The sequence below is a fragment of the Ambystoma mexicanum genome, chromosome 2p (assembly GCF_040938575.1).
Source record: "Ambystoma mexicanum isolate Mex_15411 chromosome 2p, UKY_AmexF1_1, whole genome shotgun sequence".
Lineage (NCBI taxonomy): Eukaryota > Metazoa > Chordata > Amphibia > Caudata > Ambystomatidae > Ambystoma > Ambystoma mexicanum.
This window is the reverse complement of record NC_090923.1, coordinates 978,495,863-978,519,734: the sequence shown is the minus strand read 5'-3', so window position 1 is coordinate 978,519,734 and position 23,872 is coordinate 978,495,863. Positions and strand designations below refer to the sequence as shown.

Sequence of the window (23,872 nt, the reverse complement as noted above, 5' to 3'; positions counted from 1 at the left end):
AGTCTGGGCCTGCTGCCTCTGAAAGTGTGGTCCCTCATGCTGCTTGGCTCTGAAGTTCGCACAGTTTCGCGAACTCACCTTCGCACCCACAGCCACACCCAGCAGTCCGGGAAGGCAGAGAGAACAGTGACAAATGATTGCTCACTGAAAGGAGTGGAGCCATCAGAAAATACAAGCACTCCATGTCAATCTTCATTACCATTTTTAAGTTTGGTGTATTAGGTAAGCTGAAACTATTGCATTAGAGTACAGAGGGAGAAATGGCATATGAAGAGGGACACAAAGCTTGTAGGTGTTTTGTTATTTGCCCACCAATTGACTGCCCATGGCCATTCGCACCCAGTTCCTGCACCCCCCCGACCCATAAAACAACACCTCATGGGAACTCTTTTAGCTCGCTTTGATCAAGATTTGCCGTCAACTTTGCACCCAAAGCACCGGCCAGTGTTTTCTCAAAGCAGACTTCTGAGATTTTAATTGGAGTAATAAATGTGCTACTTGTGTAATAAAAATGTATTAATCAGGTCTGCCATCAGCCACTCTATTTATAAGCACTATACGTGTCCTTCACTGAAGGCCTGTTATAACAAGCATTCGCACCGCCAACAGTTTTGGCTCGTGTATACGTATTAGACATTTGCAGGCACTGCTATTAGACACTCAGGTACTCGCACCATTTTGCACCTGCTACCATCAATAGCCAGTTAATACCACTGCGACAGTGCCTGGCAATTGCCTTTCCATGCCTACACAAAATTCCAAACTGTTAGCATTGCCAATGCTTGTTTTTATAGCTTCCTAGCTCCTGGTTGTCATCCCTGCTCAGGCGCCAGCAGTGAGCAGCACGTATCCAATCAGCAAACTGAATGGTTGCCATGTGGTGGGGCTGCGTAGTCCGGGGGAGCAATGAGCCACCTTTAAGCCAAAACTATTGCACTAGAGTACAGATAGGGAGAGATGACATCGGAGGAGGGACACAAAGCTTGAAGGTGTTTGACTATTTGCTCACCCATTGGCTGCCCATGGCCATGCTTATCCCTATGCCCATTCCTCCCAGCTTCTGCCCCTCTCCACCCAAAGCACCACCTCATGGGAACTCTTTGAGCTCACTTTAATCAAGCCTTATCAAAATTTCCTTTCCAAGTGCCTGACAGTGTTTTTTCAAAGCAGTCTCCTGAGAGTTAATGACAATTTGAGTTGTAAACACGCCAGTGGTGTAAGAAAAATGACAACCAGGTCTGGCACAGAGGACATTATTACTCGAAATCCAATGACGCAACCTAGTACAAAACAGTAGGACAACACGAGGAGATCCCACTACTTTGGAGACGGTTGAAATCTGAAGGGGAGCCGCGGGGCGGGCCTCTTATACTGGGACGGCCTACGGAGCATGCGTATGCGGGTCCTAAAAGGACGTAGATAGGACACAAAAGTGTCGGAAGTTTTCCTATTGGAAAAGGCTATATATGTGTACCGAGGGGTCCCAGTCTGACGACGGGGAATAGTCTAAGCATGTGAATCCATGAAGGATCCAATGCTGGAGAATTATAAGTTACTCACCGTAGTGGCTAACGTACTCCTAGCCCAGTCACCTTTCCTCCATACTGTATGGGCGTCCCTTGCCAGGGACGGTAAACAGAACCCTTTTAACCATGGCCCTGGGAGCATGCGCTACCCTGACTCCACCCCCGGCGCCACTCCTCAGTCCCCCTCCTCAGTCCCCTTTGGCGCGTCGACAATATTACAATTGCCTAATGAGACTTACGGGGGAGGATGGTGGGATGTATGGAGGAAAGCGGACTATGGACTAGGAGCATGTTTGTCACTACAGTGAGTAATTTATAATTACTCCTACGTCCCGTCCCCTTTCCTCCATACTGTATGGGCAATTACAACTGAATGCAGCCCTAGGTAGGAGAGTTGCCGCTCTAAGAAAACAAGTTCTTCAGAACTGCCTGGCCAAATGCTGCATCCAATCTGGCGCTGGCATCCAAGCAGTAGTGTTTGCAAAAGGCAGAAGGGGCGGCCCAAGTGGCCGCCTTGCTGACTGCCTGCCATGGGAATTGGGCCGCCTTGCTGACTGCCTGCCATGGGAAGTGTCTTTGGAAGGCCACAGCCGTTGCCTTGCCTTGGATAGCGTGGGCATGCATGCTTGCTGGCAAAGGTCTGTGCTGCCCCTCATATGCCTCCTTGATGGCCATGACCATGCACCTTGCTATGGAAGCCTTGGAGTCTTACAGCTGGGTTTTGATCCGCCAAAGTGATGAACAAGGCATCCGATTTACGGAAGCTTATTGTCCTGTCCAGATAAAATCTTATAGCACGCCTGATATCCAGACAGTGCAACACCTTCTGAGCCTCATCCTTGGGACTGGCAAAGAATGTTGGGAGTACTATTTCCTTGTTAATGTGAAAGGAAGAAACAACCTTAGGGAGAAAGGCAGGATGCGTCCTGAGCACCACATTATCCCTGTGTAACGTGGAATAAGGCTATGAAGCCACCAGAGCCTGAATCTCACTGATCCGTCGTGCTGAAGTAAGACCAACCAGAAGGGCAGTCCTAATAGTCACCAGCTTGTCGTCTGCTGATGCCATGGGTTCGAAGGGTTTGTGAGCCAGGGCGCCCAACATCATGTTAAGGTCCCAGACCGGATGTGGACGCTTGACTGGAGGATAGAATCTGGTCATTCCTGCCAAATGCCTTTTTACCATCAGATTGGAAGAGAAGATGTCTCTGGAATTCTTGTAGGCCCCTATGGCTGCCAGATACGTACGGCAGGTGTCTACCTGAACACCTGAGTGAGCCAGATGAGCCGAGAAGGATAGCATATCGTCCAGTGAGCATGTCAGTGGATCAACCTTGTTCATCTTAGCCCAGTGGCAGAACCTTGTCCACTTGGTCCTGTACTGATTCCTGGTGGAGTCGCTTCGTGCCCTTTGTATAACAGCCAGGTATTCCTGTGATAAGTGTAGATGCTTGAGGTTGACCTGCTCAGGAATCACTCTGCCAGGGCTAAGTTCTGCGGAGCGGGGTAAACCACCGTGCTCCTCTGCTGGGAAAGTAAGTGGGCTGGACACAGTGGGGGGTGTACTGGAGGTTGGTCCGACAGTCGGAGGAGCTCGGAGAACCAAGGTCTTGCCAGCCACCATGGCGCTATCAAGATGAGTCAAAGGCTCTGTGACTCCCTGACACTGCAGATGACCCTTTGAATTAGCCGAGTGGGGGGAAACTTGTATGCCTTCATTCCGTTCCACGTGATCTGCAACGTATCCCCCAGTTATCCCCCTGCCTTGCCCCAGCCAGGATGCGAACTGAGGGCACCTCCAGTTGTTCATGGTGGTAAATAGGTCTACCTGAGGGTGGCCACACCTGTTGCAAATCCCCTTCAGGACTGCTTGGTTCAACTGCCATTCGTAGTTGTCAATCCCCAGCCTTCTGAGCCTGTCCACCTCCAAGTTGGATTCCCCCAGCAGGTGGACTGCTTTTAAGTAAATGCTGTTGGACAGTGCCCACTCCCAAATGTAGATGGACAGCAGGCAGAGCGGTGTGGTTGGGGGCCTGGTACCTCCCTGCTTGCTGATGTAATACATGCAGGTGCAGCCACCTGTCTGGATGCAGATCGATCAGCTGCTGACAATGGGGAGGAACGCTTGGTGGGCAAGCCAGATGGCCATCATCTCAAGTCAGTTGATGTGTTCCAGCTGTTCCTGTAATGACCATGCTCCATGTTTTCCAGTGTAGCCCCCCCATCCCTCTAGGGCCGAGGCTGTGGTAATGGTGATCTCCGGAGAGGGCTGCCTGAACGTTCTGCGCATTAAAGGGTTGGTCTCTGCGCTCCACCACTCCAAGTACGGGTGCAGGTACTGTGGAATGCTGACTAGAGCTGCGTGGGGGCCGTCTCCCGATTCCAAAAGGCTGAGAAATGCAGCTGCAGCTTCTTAATGTTGAGTCTTGTGTGTGGCACCGCCAGGAGACAAGCTGCCATTATGCCAAGCAAGTGCTGATACCACCATGCTGAGGTCACTAGTCTGTTGAGAAAATGCCTGGTGGCTTCCTGATTGCTGTGATCCTGTCTGCCGAGGGGAAGATCCACTCCACCCTCATATCTGGGACTGAGTGGGGAGTAACTGCGACTTCTGGAGGTTGATCGAGAACCCCAAATCGCATTGCATGTGCATAAGTGCGGAAGCTGTGCGTTGACTCCGCTCAGACTAGCCAGTCGTCGAGGTATGGATACAGGTGGTGGCCCTCTTCCCTGAGCAGGGCTGCTACCAAGTTCATTAACCTTGTAAAGACCCTTGGGGCCGAGTTGAGGCCAAAAGGGAGGATCTTGTATTGACAATGAAAGCCCATGATCCTGAACATCAGGAAGGAACGATGGGCCTCCCAAATGGGGACATGCAGGTAAGCATCCCTCAGATCCAGGGAGCACATCCAGTCTCTCCCACACAGTGTCAACACAATAAGTGTTGGAGTAACCATCTTGAACTTTTGAAGGGGTAGGGAAAGGTTCAAGGAAGAGAGGTCATGAACAACTCTCAGGCCAGCCTGGTTCTTTTTCTGAATGGCGAATACCTGGGAATAGAAGCCATTGCCTCGCTGTGAAGCTGGAACGTCCTCCACTACCTGACTTGCGATGAGCGAGTGGATTTCCGCCAAAAGAGTTGCTGTCCCAATATGTGGGAGTGGAGGGCAGGAAATAGGAAATGGAGGAAATGGCAGATGGAAGCCCATGAAAACTACAGAGGATCCATGGGTCCGCAAACCTTACCCGTCAGGAATCGATGTGAAGGTCAAGCCTGCCAATGGAGACTTGTGAATCTGGATGACATTGTCACAGCTTTTTACCCTCCGAGGCTGGTGCCTGGGAGGAGGACTGGAAAAATCTTTTGTGAGAGGATTTTTGCTGCTTGGGCCTGTGCTGGCTAGGAGACCGGTCGGGCTGTCTAGTGCGTCACTCCTGAAAGCCCCTGAAGCCACCGAAGGTACGCTTTCTGTCGAGTGTTGGTGACTCTGGCTATAGGCCTTAGGTGCCCATTTTGTCAGGATTGACAAGGACTTGGCTGTTTGCGAGCTATTTTTCTTCTTGTCAAGTTCCTAATCCATAATCGAGGTAAACAAGTCCCCCCCCCCTCATCAAATGGCAGGTCGAGAATGTGCTCCTGCACATCAGGGTTAAACTTGTCACTTTGAGCCAAGCAGTCCTCCTCATATCAGTGGTGATACAGATAGCGCTAGCTGCAGTGTCGATGTGACCCACTGTAGACTCCATATCTTGGGCCACAATTTTGGCCTCTGCCAATCCAGCCCTGAATCGTGCCCGACTATGTGCGGGTAGAGTGAGGAGGAAGCCCGCAATCTCCCGCCACAGGTTTTGATTCACTGCTGCCAACATCGTGTCAGCGTTGGCCTAGCGCAGATGTAATGGGCCATTAGAGTAAATCTTTTTGTCGTAGGACTGCAAACAGCTTTTCCTCCATCCCTAGGAGTGCTGAGGTGGGTGCAGATGAAGACTTCGGTTTGGAATAAAGGGAGACCACAACTATAACGGATGAATGCAGTTGAGGGTGTACTGACAGAATGAGGGAGTCCCCCTCCGCCTGCCTATACTTGGCATCAAGGCGTTTATTGGTAGGCTGCGTGGAGTGCGGCTTCACCTATCCCTTCTTGGCCGGGGACTCTACATTCTTTTGCAGAGGGATACCAGTTATTGTGGCAGGGTGGAGGGTCAGCACCTCGGCCCAAACTCCTGCCTCAGGTTTTTCAACTTGGGGCTGCGGAATCCCCAGGTATTCTGCTACACCTGCCAGCTTCAGAGGTAGTATCCTGATCCTCGCCGTGTCACCCGCTGTGTCTTGCAGGTCGGGAGCTGTCACAGGCGTGCTGGGTGTGGGCAGTTGTGGCATGCTGAATGGCAGTGCTGGGGACTGCGCTGGAGGTGGAGCCACCGCAAATGGTGTGAGCGCAGAAACCAAGGACTGAACTGGGACCGGGGTCTGGGACACAGTCAGAGCCTGAGGTGGTACCGGAGCGAACATGTCTTTGATGACCCCCCCACCCCCCTGAGGGTGGTACCCATTTGCAGTGATTTCATGATTGTAAGGAACTTTTCAAAGACCCTATCCACGCATGCAGGGGAAGGGCCTGGGGGCGTGGGAGCTGGGCGCTGTGGCTGCTGAGGACTTGGCGGTCCTTGTCGCACCAAGATGGGGGCTGCATACTGCCCCTGTGACGATGTGGTTGGTTATGACATGGACCAGGTAACTGGCGTGGTCCATTCCCATCTAGACGTGCATTTCCATGCCTGCTCTCCAGAAAGAGGTCGCTTCAGGTGAGCCGCCATCTTGTCTTGCCTTGAGTCCACTTTGTCATGCCCCGCGCCATGTGCCTGCTGCATGGTGCCTGAAGAGCCAGGCCCAGTCTCCGACTGCACGCTCAAAAGCGAAGACTCAGACCTTCCTTGAACCTCGGGTAGAAACGTGGGAGGCGGAGTGCCCTCGGCCATGGCACTGGTAGTGCAACTGCTGTGTATATGCACCCCCTCGGCCATGAGCCCGGTGTTGGAGCAAAGCCCATCAGGGAGGTCCCCAGTACCAGAGCCTTGCAGCCCTTCAGCAGTGGGACCAGGAGGATCTTGTGACCCCTCGGCCTGTTGGCCGGTAGCTCTAGGATCCTCGGTCTCCTTGCGGTCTTAAAACTTGGAAGGCCCCTCCAACTTGGGCGCTTCCCTGGGAAGGAGTCACTGTGTGGGGTGTGGAGGAGAACAGGGCACCTACCTGGGGCCTGGTCTTTCTCCTCACATATGTCTTGGATGTCCTTTGGAGGTGAGCATCTGAACAGCTCTCCTCACCTGGCTAAGCGATTATTCAGAGCTCGAAGGGGCTACGCATCGCAGGCAGAACAGCCGTCCCAGCCGTGGTCGGGGACAAGGCACCGGAGGCAGAGCACATGGGGATCCGACGTGGGGAAGGAACCCACACAGGCTGTACACCTACTGAAACATGTCATCGAAATGTGCCAGGGAGGAGCATGGCATCAGAGGACAGAGTATTATCTCTGACAATTGCTATGAGTGAAAACAAAAAGGAAGAAAAAACAAGAAAGTCTTCTGAGGAAGAGCGCATGGAATTACAAGGCCGGGGGCCTAACCCAGGAGCGCTGGTGAAAGTGGTCCGTCCCCGTCGACGTGGAAAGGAGTACTGAGGAGTGGCGCCAGGAGGGAAATTCAGGAGAGCGCATGCCCCCAGGGCTATGCCACCACACGCACCTATATTTAAAAGGGGAAGACCATTTTTCAAGTGAAAAAGGTTCAGCTTCCCTTCCCTAGCGCGGAACGCCAATACAGTATGGAGGAAAGGAGATGGGACGTAGGAGTATTAGGCATTTGCCAGGCACTGCTATTAGATGCCCAGTTACTCGCACCATTTTGCACCTGCTACTATCAATGGCCAGTTAATACCACTACGCAGTGCCTGCCTACAAAAAAATCCCAAATTGTTGGCATCGTCAATGCTTGTTTTTATGTGTGTCACGTGTCTTCAGGCATTCACGCACAAAGCATATGTTCTTTTCAGTGTCTAAATGATCATGTAAATAAGAGAAAGAAAAAGAACGCAACATTTTTTCTGCCCTTGTGACTTGGCCACGCACCATAAAGTGCTGATCTAACCTCGCACCCAAGTGGGGCAGTACGTGACCCCTTTGCCCCCAAAAAAGGGTGGGGGCCCAGGGAGCATGCACCATTTGCCCACCCATAAAAATGTATCCGCCAGTGCTAGATCTAGTTTAATATAAGTTAACTCAAAGTATATGTCCCAGAATGCATATGTTTGTTCAAGGAAAGCCCAGCACTGAAAGGGGATGTACATGAGCTAGAGCTATCTGGTCACCCTGCTCACCATGGGACAAGAGTTATAGAGTGTAGCTAAGACACTCTAGATAATACTGCTTTCAGAAAACCTTTTTTGAGCAGCTCAGGATTAAAGGCTATGCCCAGCGAGGGCTAATGCATCCTTTTGTAGTCAACTGTCAAAAAGCAAGTGCTTTGAGGACTGGGGCACATGGCTTTAGCGCTTGGCGGAAGGAGCAGTTTCGACTCAGTACAGCATCACGCTTTGACATTGGGGCAAAATTAATATTTAGGAAGTAATTATAGGTTATTCGCTGTAGTCCCTAACTTACTCCTAAGTCCATAGTCCCCTTTCCTCCATGCTGTATGGACGTCCCTCGCTAGGGATGGGAAACGGAACCTTTTTTAACCAGAAAAAAACATCTTCCTCTTTAAATTTAGAGGCGCGCGGGGGTGCGGCCCTGGGAGCATGTGCTCCCCCGACTCCACCCACCGGCGCCACTCCTCAGTCCCCATTGACGCGTCAACAATAGTACCATTGCCTAATGACACCAGTTGTATTGGGTGGTACGTATGGAGGAAAGGGGACTCTGAACTAGAGGTACGTTAGGCACTACAGTGAGTAACTTATAATTACTCCTACGTCCCTTCCCCTTTCCTCCATACTATTTGGGCGATTACAACTGAATGTAGCCCCAGGGTGGAGAGGTGACCCTCCTTAAGAAAAACAAGTTCCTTAATACTGCCTGCCCAAATGCTGCGTCTGACCTGGCGCTGGCATCCAAACAGTAGTGTTTGCAGAAGGCCAAAGGGGTGGCCCATGTGGCTGCCCTGCTGATGACCTGTTACAGAATGTGCCTCTGGAACGCAACTCCATGGCCTTGTCTCTAACAGTGTGGGCATGCATGTTTGCTGGAAGTGGTTTGCACTGCCCCTCACAGGCCTCCTTGATGGCCGAAAATATCCACCTTGCTATAGAGGCCTTGGACACCAGATAACCCGGCCGTGTCCTACAGATCCAGAGAGCACATCCAGTCTCCCCTGCAGAGTGTCTCTGCAATCAGCGCTGGCGTAACCATCTTGAAGGGAGGGAGAGGTTCTGGGTGGAAAGGTCCAACACAACTCTCAGGTCAGCCTGGTTCTTCTTTTGTATTGCAAAAATCCTGGGGTAGAAGCCCAAGCCTCGCTGGGAGGCTTGGACTTATTCCACTGCCTGGCTCTTGACGAGCGAACACATTTTCGCCAACAGAGTTGTTGTCCCTATCCGTGGGAGTGGAGGGGAGTAATCAGTAGACGGCAACCCGTGGACACTACGGATAGGATCCAGGGGTCTGCAAACCTTTGACACCAAGACTAAGGGTGAAGGGCAAGCTTTACCCCCAACAGACACATGGATCCAAAGGGGCACTTCATGCCTTCTTTCCCTCAGACTGGGGCAGAGGAGGGTAGATTGAAAGAAGCCCTTGCTCCCCCCTTCTGTTTGCGCTAGTGCTGACTCTGAGAACAGTCAGACTGTCTGGACCATTGTTCCTAGAAGCCCCGGAAGACGCCAAAGTGCTGCTCCTTGTCGGAGCGTTGATGCGACTGGGTATAGGCCTTGTCGTGGCCTTCGTGAGGATAAAGACTTTGCAGTTTGGGAGCGGTTGTTCTTATCTAGCTCCTCATCGGTGGTCGAATGAAAGAGGTCGCCACCCTCGAATGGAAGGTCCAATATGCGTTCCTGGATGTCTGGGTTAAACTTGCTAGCCCGTAGCCAGGCAGTTCTTCTCATGCCCGTGGCGGTGTCATTGTGCGCCACGGTGGACTCCATGATGTCCTGGCCCACCATTTTAGCTTCTGCCAGCCCCACCTTGAAACGTGCCTGGCTCTGCACTGGAAGTTCTGGAAGGAAGTCAGCTATTTTCCGCCAAAGCCTGTGGTTAACAGCTGCCAGAATGCTATCTGCATTGTATTGACGCAGGAGAAATGAGGCGTTGGAATAAACCTTCTTACAATAAGCCTCCAAGATCTTCCCCTCCTTGCCTAGAAGCACCAAAGATGAGGTAGCCGAGGTCAACTGAGGCTTGGAGTAGAGTGATGTCGCAGCAATCACCAAAGAGTGCAGTTGAGGGTGTGCCGACAGCAAGAGTGGATCCCCCTCCAATTGCCTATACTTGGCGTTGAGGCGCTGATTGACAAGCTGGCCGAATGGGGTCTAAGCCACCCCTTTTTTGCCAAAGGGGTCAACATCCTTCTGCATCAGGATCCCCGTTCTAGCCACGAGCATAGAGTGAGGACCTCGGCCAGGACCCCCGCCTCTGGTTGTTAGACCTTGGGTTGAGGAAGTCCCAAGTATTCAGCCAAACCTGTGAGCTATTCATGAAAGGCCTTGGCTGAGGATGGCGTGTCGGGGGTCCTCCTCCTCGTCAGTGTCCATCAGGGTGTCCGGCTGGTCCAGTGTGGGAGGACTGCTGGGCGCTGAAGGCTGTGGTGTAGGAACCAGAGACGGTGGCTCCTGTCGCAGCTGGTGTGGAACCGCCTGAACTGTGGGAGGCAGGGAAGCCGGAATCGAAGGACCCGGCATGGCCAGTAGGGGGTGCAGGGGGGCCTGAGGCGCTGGAGCCATGGGAGGCACGACTATAGGCGCTGACGGTGGGACTGGCGGGAGCATGTCCCTGATCACATCCCGAAGGATGGACCCCATCTGAGGAGACCTTATGAGCATGAGGACGTTTTCAAAAAACCTGTACTCGGAGGCTGGTGGGGTGGTAGGTGGTTTTGACGGAGTAGCAGGTTGCTGGGGCCCGTGCGTAATGTGCCTTGCTGGTTGCGGGGTTAATCTGCCCTGCGACGCTGATGGATAAGCTGTAGGCCACGTACATAGTTGAGACCAGTCCCACCTCCAAGCTCTTTCTCCCACCTGCTCCACACCAGCGGGTGGTATCGGACGAGCGGCCATCTTGTCTTGCACGGTTGCCATTTTGTCAGGCTGCATGCCACGTGCCAAAGTCGTGGATCTTGCCTCACTGGGTCCGGCCTCAGCCAGGACTCTTGGCGGTGGAGCATGAAACCTACCCTTCACTTAAGGACGGGGCCTGGTAGGTGTGTTGCCCCCAGCTGAATTGCAGGTAGTGCTGTGTACAGGCGACCCCCCCTCAGACATCTGTCCGGTACTAGGGCATAACCCCTCTGGTAGACACCCAGTAAAAGAACCTTGCGGTCCCTCAGCACTGTCCCTGAAGGATCCAAGGACCCTTCGGCCTGGCAGACGGTAGCTGAAGTAGCCTCGGTACCTGCACTGGTGCATCCCGCTCTGTCGTTTCCTTGGGAAGGAGTCATCCTTGAGGGGTGCGATGGAAAAAGGCGATCCTACCTTGGGCCTTGACTTGTGTCTGACGAAGTCCTCAAGTCCTCTGGAGGCAACTTCTTGAAGAGCTCCCTCCACCGAGCTAACCTGTTCTTCAGATTGCATGGTGTAAGCGTGTCACACGCGGTACAACCCTCCCAGGCGTGATCGGGGCCAAGGCAGCGGAGGCAAAGAGCATGGGGGTCAGACATAGGGAAGAGCCCTTCGCAGCCTGGACACCTGCTGAAGCCTGCTGACATCAACATGCGCCGTGGAGGAGCGTGGTGCCAGAGGACCGAGTACATGATTAAGACCAAAAAACAGAAGACAAAAGACAGAAGAAAGTATCTGGAGAAGAGCGCGTGGAATTACAAGGCCGAAGCCATAGCCAGGAGCGCTGGTGAAAGCGGTCCATTCCCGTCAGTGTGGAAAAGGTGAATGAGGAGTCAGAGGCGCACATGCTCCAGGTGCGGCACTCCCGCACGCCTTAAAATGTAAAGGGAAAGGTTTTTTTCTGGTGAAAGGTTCTGTCTCCCGTCACTAGCAAGGGACGCCCATACAGTATGGAGGAAAGGGGACGGGACGTAGGAGTAAAACATGAATTCCTATTCCATGGAGGCATCTTTTTAGGTGAGTAAAACTAAAGTGAAACTCTAAACCGATTACTTTTTGTGATCCAGAAGAAGGCACATTAGGGAATTGCTGATGCCAAGTCAGGGACTCAGTAACTAGGAAGATTAGACCATGGGACCATCGCAGAAATGAAGCTTCAAGGAACTGCAGTGGGCCACCTTTTTCTCCCTAACGTGCATCACAGTCTTGTAACCCTGTGCATCTTTCTTTCCATGTTCTCCCAACTATACCCTGAATAGTGTGTCCTTCCAAAACGTATCAATATTATTCCACCCTGTTACTTCATGCCCTTGTTGTACATTGCACAATATTTTTATAAAAACAGTTTTTACACCACACAAACAAAATCCGTATGATGCATATTCTCCTTCACGTTCGTTCTTCTTCAGATCCGATCAGGCAGTAATAATAGAGATCTTTCCTGGGGCACTGCTGCTGGTCCCACAGATCCAAACATATCCGGTGAGCTGTGCTGGGTGGAAGCAGGAGGCAAGATACCATGTGTCCAGTGTTTCCTTTTTTGTTGGGAGTATTTGCTAGTTTGTTTTTAGGTGATAAAAGTGGCTGGTATACTGCTATCTTTAGGGCTGGGCCTTAAGTTTGATTGATTGTATATCTTGGTTTATGTATAATAGAGGATGAACAAGTCATTTGCAAAAACGCTTAACACTTGGAAACGTGATCTGAACCTGGCAAGTGCCCATTTCCTAACAAGGAAGTTTATCTTTGCAATAGTTAAGATCAAAATACTGGGCATTAAATTGAATTATGGCTACAGTCTGAGGGTGGGCTCTATAAAGCAGTTATCTGCGTTTAGTGGCCAAATATGGTGGCAAGTGCAATTTCGGATTAATCCACAAGGGTGGATGTAGGGAAACGACTGCAGCCCCCCCCCTTTGAAAATATTCTTGGGGAGATCCATGCACTTTGTTGCGGCTCTCTCATACATCAGCATCCTCTAGGCCTTGGAGGAGGAAGCACCTACGAGGAGCTCGGACCTGGCTGAGGTTGTGTGCAGCAGAAGGCAGTGGCAGTACAAATAATTGGGCCTTGGGGAGAGCGCCGATTTTAAGGAGGGTGGTGAGGTTGCAGCAGGAGGCACGAGGTGTGTGAGAGCATTGAACAATCTGTGGATTGTTCAATGGGTGAGCCAACTCAGAATTGTGAGGGTATTAACAGTACATAATCTTTGACTAGCTTATGGGGGAGTGCACCCCAATAAAATAAATATGGCTCCCTTAATTTATGGAGACCCCAGGCCCCTGTGTATCAGGTGCGGGACCACTTAGGAATTCGCGGCTACACCATTTGTTTCAGTAAGCCCCAGAAGAGTTCACAGTTGTGATGTGCTTTCTTTTTTCTCGGTCTTTTTTTTCGGTCTTCCAGGCTTGCATACGGCAAAGTCATGAATCTTCGGAGTATGGAATGCTGTGTATGGCACCTGCTGAGTGTTCCTAGAGTGACAGATGGAGAGAGACTGGTGGAGAGGGTAGGCCGGTGGATGTTCCCTTTCTAGTGTACATTGTGCGCTACTTGCTGGGGCCTGTACTATCCTACATTTGTAACAAAGTAAAAAAAGAAACTTCTTTTTCTACCCGAGGCTCCTGGTCTACTTCCAAGAAAGCAAACTACAATATTGGCAACAAGGAGGACGTACTACCGTCATAGCTCTTCCTAGTGTGTGCTGAGGGGCAGCCCAGGGACCCCCCTGCATGATCTAAGCATGCATGCTTCACTGGAAACCGCTCTCGTCTATACTGCTCGTGCTGTCTGCACTTGCCGCCTCTCACCGTTACTGCTATACCGATCAAACATGATTACCAGCTATCCTGCCGTCTGAGGTTGCCCAGTTGCCACTTGGATGGCGTTGGGGCTCTATAGATGTGGCCGGGGCTCTCTAGCAGTCTTCCCAATTATCAGAAGAGAACACTTGGGCCCTTCAAAGACTCAGCCACGGGGCAAAGTTACTGGGCCTAATTACAAGTATGGCGATAAGGCAACAATGATGCCAGTATTGCTACCGGCACCGTTGCTACCGTACCACCATACTACGAGTTCTGCTTGTGGGTGCCCTTACTGCCACCAGGTCTCACCTGGTGGCCGTACCAGCACCTGCGAGCAGAACATGATGGTAACGCCGGTACCGTTATTAACGGTACCGGTGCGACCACCCTCCCCATTCCCATTCAGCCCTATGGGGCCGAATGGAGAGTCCCTTAATACCGGCACCCGCGTATGGGCAATTACCGGGTCCGCCAAACTCGGTATGACGAGGTAATTTCCCATTCGTGGGTGCTGGATATTTTCGCAAGTTTGGAGGTAGCCTGCCTGTATTACTTTTCCACTCAAATTGCGGTTTCAGCTTTGACGAAAGATATGAATACATAGAAATATTTATATGTGTCCGTCATCTACCTCTGTGGGTTATAAGCATCTGCTTCATGCCTATATGCAATAAATGAGTGCATGCTTGTGAAACATCATGAATGGGTGAATATGTACTTCATGTATAAGTGCGGCTATGTTGTGATGTCAGCGATGAGGTCATTGATTTCTTGTTTTTCAGTTAGTCGGCTTGCTCGACAAATGTAATTTCCATGTCGTCCAAATCCTCGATTGGTTACTGTCTGAATGGCTGTCTGAGATAGTAACAGTTCTCAAACCTGTGATACATTGAGGATTGCAATGATGGGCCTAAGAGTGAGGCACGTCTGTCGTTCTCTGCCTTCAGGATGAGACGTGTGGGGGGCATGAGGGCCATATTTGGCTCTACGTCTACAGGGCCACGTTATCTGCCAAACACGTACTAAGTTCACTGCTTTAAGGTGAGCTGCATTTAGTTCTTCTTGCCCATTTACCATTAGAAACAGCACCCTGCAGTGATAGGAGATACCTCTTCCCACGGTGAGGCTGCAGTGCGGACTCTCTATACAGTTCTGTAGTCCTGGTAATACATCCAGCTGCATCGCTGAGGTGGCTTGAGCGGGTTAGATAGCACAGGGCGTTGAAAGCTCATCCCCGATATCCATGCGCAGTCTGCTGTGGCAGGTTCGAATCCCGGCATTGTCAACTCAGCCATTCATCCTTCCGAGGTCGATAAATTGAGTACCACTCTGTGGCATAATAATGCCATCTGTTATTTCAGCGCTCCGAGACCCACGTGTGTTTAGTGCTACATAGGAAATTCTGTCTCAAGACATCAGTTACTACTTAAGCGTTCCGCTTGTGCGCAAGCAAGAGGCCGTACAAAGTACAGCAAGGTGACAATGCTCCTATGACATTTCCTTCCCACTCAAAGAGGGCACGGTATCCGTGAAATCATGCACCAGTGCATATCATGGGCAGGTATACTACAATACACCATGGCTGCTTCTTGGCCTCATTGTAGAGTGAGCAGGGGACCGGGAGTCCCCGCTGAACCTGGTTATTCTGCTGTTTGCTGCACCAGGTTTAAGTGGAACGTACTGGGGGGAACGTGAGCACCATTACCAGATCCGGCTTACAGAGAGTTGTGGGCACTCCGGTACATTGGTGCTCAAAGGGAGCCCATGGACTATGTCAGTATGGAGTTCATTGAACATTTTGGAGAGGATTTGGAGGGATGCTAAGTCAACCCTGCCACAACTAAGGGAGTTTGGATCATATGATGGACTCGAGTATGCTTGGCTGCTCTGGACAAAGCGGTCTAGCTGCTGCCTTACTTATTATGCAGGGTGACTTGGCTTGGGGGAAACTCAAATATTCTGGCACAGTGTTTAGCTGTGATGTGGAGCCAGTAGTGTTGAGATGCACAGGTGTGCATGTTGTATAATAGGTTAATACCAAAGAGGTTTCTACATGCAGACTCGGGATTCAAACCTGTGTTGCTCTGCGTCGTCTTGCTTCCAGGAGGAGCACGTTGCCACTGAGCTATACTACCCATGCCCGAGCTATACTTGCGGCCTTTAATTAGGGTGTTGGAGCCAACATGTTTTTACCAATGCTTGTAAAATTGTGTACAATGTATTGTGAAGTGCTCTTTCTCCCACAGGAACGGTCTATTGGGCAGATGCGAGGTGTGGACCATTTGGGCTCTCATTACGTATGCCTACGGTTACTTATGTCTATGTATCGCCTAGTTATTGCCCTTTTGGTGGCGGGCGTCTGCATCCTAATGGTGTACGCTAAAGGAGCCGTTTAACTGACGTTTGCTTGTCTGGGCTCATGACCTAGGAAACCATGGGCACAGGGTGGGGGTGACATTTGTGTTTTAGTGTTCGAGTTTATAAATCGTTGCTGGCCATATTTTAATGATTAATAATAATAATAATTTAGCATTTATATAGCGCTAAGGACCCTCGGGTATCTGAGAGCTGCTTATTATTACCCATGGTGTGTGGTGCTCATTTATCGACCTCGGAAGGAAAGGCCGAGTTTGCGTCAGCAGGCTCTGCACAGATGTCAAAGCGAGCACTCCTACTCGCTGTGCTATCGGACCGGCATGGGCATGGGGCTATGTAGCCAGCTCCTTGCTTGCATGTAGTGTGTAGGACCTCTTAGCCCCATTCCTCCTGCCGCTAAGGGAGTGTGTCTGTTATCGTGGGGCTTAGATTGCTTGCACAGTGCCCCTTGGTTAGTGTGTTAGGCGTCCCTGCTTCCCATGGTACGTATGTGTGCTTGCTGTCTCGTTACCCGACAGCTGGTGTTTGTGTTTTGAATGATTTGGTGAGGGTTAGTGGCTCCAAGAGTTATCCTCCCTTGTGTGGATTAGGGTGCAACACACAATGTCTGCCACTTAATTTGCTTTAGCATTGTGGGATGCGGCAGGGTCTGAAATGTGTCCCGGTGTCCTGTTGGGCTTGAGCTTTGTGCACCTCCGAGGCTGTTAATAGGGTCTATGTCATGGTGTTGCTCATTCTTGAAGCACACTTCCCTTATATGAAGCAAGATGACACAGAAAACAGAGGTTCGGTTCCGGGGTCTGCGCTTAGAAACCTCTTCGGTATTAAGCACGTTATAAAAAAACAATTCTAATTGTAAGAGCTTACAGCACACGGGTGGATGTGGATTAGGGACCTTTTGGTTCATTTTGAGGAGTTTTGTTGGTTTGATAGCTGGGTCCGCTTTCCTGTGCTGCGCAACATCTTGCTTTTGTCAGTCTCTAAAGTGTCTGTCATTTTCAGAGCTTCCGTAGGGGAGGGAGCTGTGTTGTGATGTGCTTTCTTCTCACAGGGTCCTCCCGAGTTGTATGCTGGGTTGCCCGGAATGTTCTGAGTATGGTATGCAGAGTCTGTGTGACCTGCTGAGTGTTCCTAGAGTGACAGTAGGGGAGCGGCTGATGGATGGAGAGGGTGGGCCGGTGGAGGTTCCCTTCCTAATGTATGTCGCGTGCTATGGCTGAGGCCAGTGCTATCCTACATCTATAACCAAGTAAAGAAGCTTCCTTTTGTAGCAGAGTCTCTGGGTCTACTTCAAAGAAGGCAAACTACAACAGTCACCAGCTTGGCAATGGGCGCAAGCAGGTGATTGATCAAGGGGCTTTTCCCCAATAATTAGGCCTTCCTAACATTGAAGCGTGCAGCCTTAGTCAGCCCAAACTATATCAACATATTTTATTTGCATCCAAGCCTGATTTCATGCATCTAGTTATTGTGCATCTATGTTACATATATGTACGAGTCATTTTCAGGAAAGGGGTGGCTGAACCAGACAGGGGTTTCCTTCCCTCTCAGCCAGCCCAATCAGAGAGAAGGTACTATGCCCAAGCCCCACAAGCTAAAGAACTTTGGCCTGTGTTAGGGAGAATTCTCATTTCATGGCTACTTTCCCTTGCCTAGTGAGTCCCTCAGCAGCTTTGCTGGATCTCTGGAGTGGTTTATTTCCACTTGGCAAAAGTGTGAGCTTTTCCACCACTCTTACTGGTATTTTGCTATGTGTTTTGACCTGTTTTTTTGTGATTGTGGGCTTTGGAGTACACCACTTCAGTAGCACCCCCTCTTTGTGTGTGTCACACAGCACCTTCTGTGCAGTGGCACAGGGTTGTCGTTCAGACTCACCCGACTCCATTTCTGAGGCGACTACCGTCCCCCAGAAAAGGGTAAAGTTACCATTAACTTTACTTAGTGAAATTTAACACAGATCCAGTACACACCACCTTACATGGAGTGCTGGAAGGGTTAACTCTTAACTCTTTATCTGTAGCTCACAGAGCATTGTTTATCTCTTTTTAACATTTAGACATGGCTGGTGGCAGTGGTATCTACGCTAATTTCTACCGCGGTTATCTTATATAACTGTGGTAATATTGTAGGCTATTGTGTTAGCCTCAAACTTAAACCCGCTTGACCAAATACTTTTTCTTTTGGCTCCGGTGCGGTTTATTCGCCATTTCTTTCTGTTAAAACCCTTCTTGTGTTTTACTTTGCGCGGCAAACCAGGTTTGCCTTCTTTGTTCACTGTCTTTTGGCAGCCTTCTACCTAGAAGCCCTACTCAGGGCGCCTGGGTGTCTAGGTGGGCTGAATGTGAGGGAGGGGTGTAGCCACCCCCTACACAGGGTATCCTAGGAAACCCATGTCACACTTTTTCATGATTGGCTGAGGTGGTTGTCCGGGCTGGACAACCCCCTGCTGTGTGATTGACAGCCAGGCTGTGCGAATGGGGTTTTTTGCGCATAAAAGGCAGGTCTCGGGCTGGAAGTCAGAGAGTCGCCACTGGAACTACAAGGAACCGACGAGAAGCGGAGGAGAGATCGACTGCTGCAACTACCCCGTACCGGTGAAGCCCTGCTGCAGTCCTGTGCTATCTACCCTTCAACGACTAAGAGGAGATCCAGTCCGGAGTCTTCTTCCTTTGAGCCTGGTGGGGATTACCAGTTCATCTTCTTCAGGCAGAGGTCGCCTTCGTGGTCGAAATCGCTGCACACTGCTGTAGTGGTCCAGATAGCCACCTGAAGAACCTCTGCTGTTTTTAAGGAGCGCACCTTTTATTCATTGTCACTGCTGCCGGCCTCATCCCTGTGTGGTGCGGACCCCCTCATCGTCCTTCATGCTGAAGCTGCAGGAAAGTGTGGGGCTGCTCGAAACCAACAGGAACAGCTGCCGTGGCACCAGCTTCGTTCTTTGAGAAAGGTACTGTATCGCGTTTGAGGAATTTTGGGTGAAATCCCTATTTCTCTACTTTAAGGCTTGTCCTTACTTTTCCCTCCTTCTTATAACTTTTGCTTCCGAACATTGACCATATCAAAGTATTCTTGGCAACGTTGAATCTCGAACTGTGTGATCCTCGACAACAGGCACCCGATGTCACTTGACTTTGGCTCCGGCCCCTTGACTCTTGAACTCCTGTCTATGTGTGTTCTTCGATTCTGTCTGCCTAACCAACATATTGCCTGTGATTTTGCCCCCAACTCTCTCTGGGTATTTCGGGTGCTAAGTGTGTTTTTACCCCGGTAGAATTTCTTGCCGCGGATATGCGTTTATCTTTTAGACCGAACTGTAAAAAAGTGATTGCAATTGTATTCACGGTAACGTGTTCTGTTTCAGAACACCGGTCCATTCAAACACAGGGCACTTTCCTCGAAAACTACTGTACAAAGTGAATTGGTTAGTTGTAGTATATTTTATGTGTGGTTTGGGAATTAATAGAAGTGTTGTGTTAATAACAAATGGTTTAAAATTAAATGTACTTATATTTTTTACCTGAAACCTTGAGTCAATGTTTGCTTGAGCCACAATAATTGTGGTCCCTTTGTGTAATCTCTGCTACTGCTCATATACTCTTGAGATAAGCCTGGCTGCTCCGCTACTAATACCACTATAACCTAGTAGTACAGGCTTGTACTGAAGGTAAAACTTGTATTGCCACCTGTAGTCTTAATTGTGTGTAGTGGTCCCTAAGGGCACTGCACGGAATTCTGCCCAACAGCCTGGAGCATGGTAAGTAGATGTTGGGGTTAAGTGTCTGCTGGTCCAGCGGCTCCACAGCTGGACAATAGGGAGAAATGAAGATGGCAAGGCCATAAAACTCAGGAACTGGTGGAAGGAAAGGATAACTAAAGCCCCACAGCAGCAGGAACAATTACACTTCCAGGCATCATAACCAAATGACTCCACATGTTTAAATTAAACTTGCATCATGAAACAAATCAAGCTTATGTGCAAGGTTCATTTCATCAACTAATACGATTTCAACAAAGCAAGAATTCAGACAAGTGTTCCTTTTGATAGATGCAAATTTATTCATATGTCGGACACCAGGATGTTATGACGACCATGAAAGGCCACAGACTGTTAAGACATAATACATACAATGAACAGACTTGGGTGGGCATGTTTGGCGAGAACTCTGCCTGTCAACTAGAGAATCAATTGAAAGCCAACGTCAGTCTCCATTATTTTTCCCTAATTTGGTCAAGGAGCTGCAAAGATGGCCGCCCATAACATCTCTACATGCTTGGTTTGCTTTCTGGCACTTGGGGCACCTTTGGTGGTAACGTTCACACAGTCTCTGTACACCTTACACGCCCCCTTGCAAGCTTGCGAGACACATTAGGAAGGCTCAAGTGGGCAGAGGATTAACAGGAGTAATGTTATTGCATGAAGGCACATGTGTTGGAGCCATTTAAGGTTAGAGAATGAGAAGGGACTGCGCAGGAAAATGGGGTTTGAAGGCTGCATGACTTGGTTGGGAGGAGAAGAAGAATAGGTTTTAAAAAAAAGTTATCTTGGTCAGAAGCAGAACTCAGTATAGATTACATCAGATGCTAGAAGAGAAAGACTTTCTCCAACCCAGACCTCCAAGCCCTACAGACAGGTGCACTGTCAACATAGGGTCACAAGGTGCATGCATTGACTACGGAAGCGTGCTGAACAGAGCAAAGCAGGCCACCACCCCCCACTGCATGCCGGTGCCCACACTCCTCATACAGGTACAGATAAAGTACTTTATTCCCAAGGGCCACATAGTAAAAAGGCAACTTAAGGCAGTAGTATGTATACACTTTTACACTTCTATCCAAGACATTCTGGTGCAGGTACTACACTTTCCAGAGAGGTTTCCATCATCGGCAGTGATGCAAATCCAGGAGGTTATCCTCCACATATTCCCACGTTTTGTAGTCTCCTGAACATCAAATCGATAAAGTCATGGAAGGTAAACCAAATATGGGCCAAAAGTAAACTTGAGCCACAATTCCTCCAATAATACCAAGTATCAGGAGTCATGGAGGACAACATGGCACTCTCCGTCCTACACAGAGCTCTACGTGATGAGGGACTGAGGTCTTCCACAGACAAAATCTCTCATTTCAGCACAATGGATGTCATGTCTATGTAAACATGGCTCCGTTTGACGGAGCACAAAGGCGGAAGAACAGACTTATTCCTACTCAATCTCCAGAATCAGGTCATCGCCTTCGAGGTGCATGTCAGGCTTCACGTAGATCTTCTTGATGGTGCCTGAAATGGGCGAGTTGACCACGGTCTCCATTTTCATTGCACTCAGCACGCAGAGAGACTGCCCCTTCTCAATCTTGCCACCCTCCTTCACCTTGATGTCAATCACTTTGCCTGGCATCGGAGCCCCAATCTGGCCCTTCACGTCCTTTAGGGCCTTCGGGTGGAAGTGCATCTCCTAGAGGAAAGAAACAAATAGTCTTTAACGAGAGGAGACACTGAACAGAGTAGTGTTAACGAGAGGAGGCACTGAACAGAGTAGTGTTAACGAGAGGAGGCACTGAACAGAGTAGTGTTAACGAGAGGAGGCACTGAACAGAGTAGTGTTAACGAGAGGAGGCACTGAACAGAGTAGTGTTAACGAGAGGAAACACTGAACAGAGTAGTGTTAACGAGAGGAGACAATGAACAGAGTAGTGTTAACGAGAGGAGACATTGAACAGAGTAGTACAGAGAAATCGGTATCACTGAACACATAAGCCTCAAGGTTTGCATGTGACCTTTTCAAGAAGCAGTCTAGTGATTCACTACTCAATGGGAATGTGTAATGTAAGTTAAAAATCGCTCGACAGAAACACAGTCCTCATTCATCTTAAAACATTGTAATGTTAACAGATGACTTCCCCTATACCTCTCCGAAGAATGCATCGCAGATAACCTGAAGTTGTTATGCGCTACATGGAAAGCTCGTAATGTTGGCAACTGCTACCAAAAGGTTTACAGGTAAATGTATCAAAAGTACATAGCGTATTGTTAATGTTAAGTAAATCGAGTCAGACAATGACAGTACTGCAGCTTAACAAATTGCCTTCGGATCAGAAGTGCTAGCCTGTGTTCCTTTTTCCTTTTACTATGCTCGTCTAACGACCAAGACAAAACGACTAAGGAGGTAGAAAGACTGTAGCAGTCACAGCAGAAACCCAAGTATGTTGCTAAATAATCGGATTAAAGGCAAACACCCTGTATTCAGATTCAGACAGCCAAATACATGACGCTTCAATGGCATGTGGCGCACGCCGCTTGGCAGCTTTCCAGGCCTCCAAGATCCTCTGCGTGTTCAATTCTTTCTATAATCTTGGCAGCCGCTTCTTGCTAATAGCCGTCTCTGGAATCAGGCTCACCACCCCAGGCTGGCGTTGGACTGCAGTGACAAAGCGAGATGGGACGGATCTACAGAAGTGCCCAGTGGAGGAAGATGGAGTGGGGACTGGGGGCACGCGCAGCTCGTGCAATGCATTTGTAATGTCAAGGAAGAAGCTCAAATGATTAATGCCGAAACGAGACAACACCTGATCAACACCACGAGGTCAAAGCAAAAGGAGAATACCTTCCTGAACATCAGTGACATTATTGCGATCACATCCTCATTTCACTCCAGGCCCGCACTTGAGCCAAAGCAGACTGCGTATGATTTAAGTGCCATGCCCCAGGCCACTTAATATCCACAGGAACACCTCAGACCTTCTGACAGACTGCTTATTGTTTGAGGTAGGGATCCCCCTCTTAGGTTTAAGGAGAGATAGGGTTTTCCCTTTTCTTTTCACAAGAATAAAAGTTTATAGCAATCACCATGCCACCTTTATGTCGAGCTCATACTTCTGCACCATTACAAGTGACAAGAGCCCCCCCTCCCCCTTCAACCTGTGGCAGGAGGCTCACTCATACCAAAGCCAATACCAGCTCTGCCCCAGATCTGGCAAATGCAAGTTGAGGGGTCTCCACCCTCCCCCCCCCCATGTGCCACAACCACGGTAGCTCTCTGGCCATAATTCTCTTATTTCAAAACCACAACTCCCAGAATCCCCCTGGGAGAAGCTGAGAAGACCTGGATTGGATTTAAAAAATCCACACGACACCCAAAATTATGCAGGAGCCTTCAGCCCATCGTAACAGTGACCAGCAACCCAGGAAAGCAGACCCCCAACAAAGAAGAAGAAACAAGTTACTTACCTGTAACTGTTGTTCTCCAGCATGGGTCTGGCATGGATTCACATGCTCCTGAATATTCCCCGTCGTCAGGCTGGGAATCCTCGGTAAAGAAAAAACCAGTATCAGTTTCGTTTCTGATCTGTCTTTCGTAGTAATAACCAATCACTGGTCTCTGCGTCATACTGACCACAGCCAATGACTGCCCTCTACCTAAGCACCGCCTCTGGCAGCCATCTTCAGATTTGGAAGCACGTGAAGTGGCAGTATGACCAAGTGAAGAGCCGCAGAGGGGTAGGCGGGAGGATTCGCATGTGAGTCCATGCCAGACCCATGCTGGAGAACAACAGTTACAGGTAAGTAACTTGTTCCTTCTCCAGCATGGGGTCTGGCATGGATTCACATGCTCATGAATAAAGAATACATAGCAGTACACACATGCACAACCACGGGAGGTGGCAAAGGCTCAACATTAAGCATTTTACCTCCTCACCAGGCTCACCTCAGGCGAACAGGTTGTGCAGCACTGCTTGGCCGACCCTGGACTCCTCCCTGGAATCCCGGTCGACGCAGTAGAATTTCGTGAAGGTGTGCGTCGACCTCCACGTAGCAGCCCTGCATATGTCCAGCAGGGGCACACCAGATAGGAACGCCGTGGTAGCTGCGATCGCTCTGGTGGAATGGGCTCTCGGACGGCCAGGCAGCG

The 23,872-nt window shown here is 49.9% G+C and overlaps 1 protein-coding gene across 5 annotated transcripts in view; it reads right to left on the bottom strand.

Annotated features, from left to right (window-relative positions):
- Positions 1-20,000: 20,000 nt before the first annotated feature.
- PC (pyruvate carboxylase) overlaps positions 20,001-23,872 on the bottom strand; it is a 2,561,538-nt gene continuing 2,557,666 nt past the window's right edge. For all 5 annotated transcript variants that reach the window (XM_069644789.1, XM_069644792.1, XM_069644793.1 and 2 more), the window contains one exon: positions 20,001-21,418. In XM_069644789.1, coding sequence (XP_069500890.1) covers positions 21,170-21,418 — 249 coding nt within the window. In that variant the 3' untranslated portion in view covers positions 20,001-21,169. The remainder of the gene's footprint in view (positions 21,419-23,872) is intronic.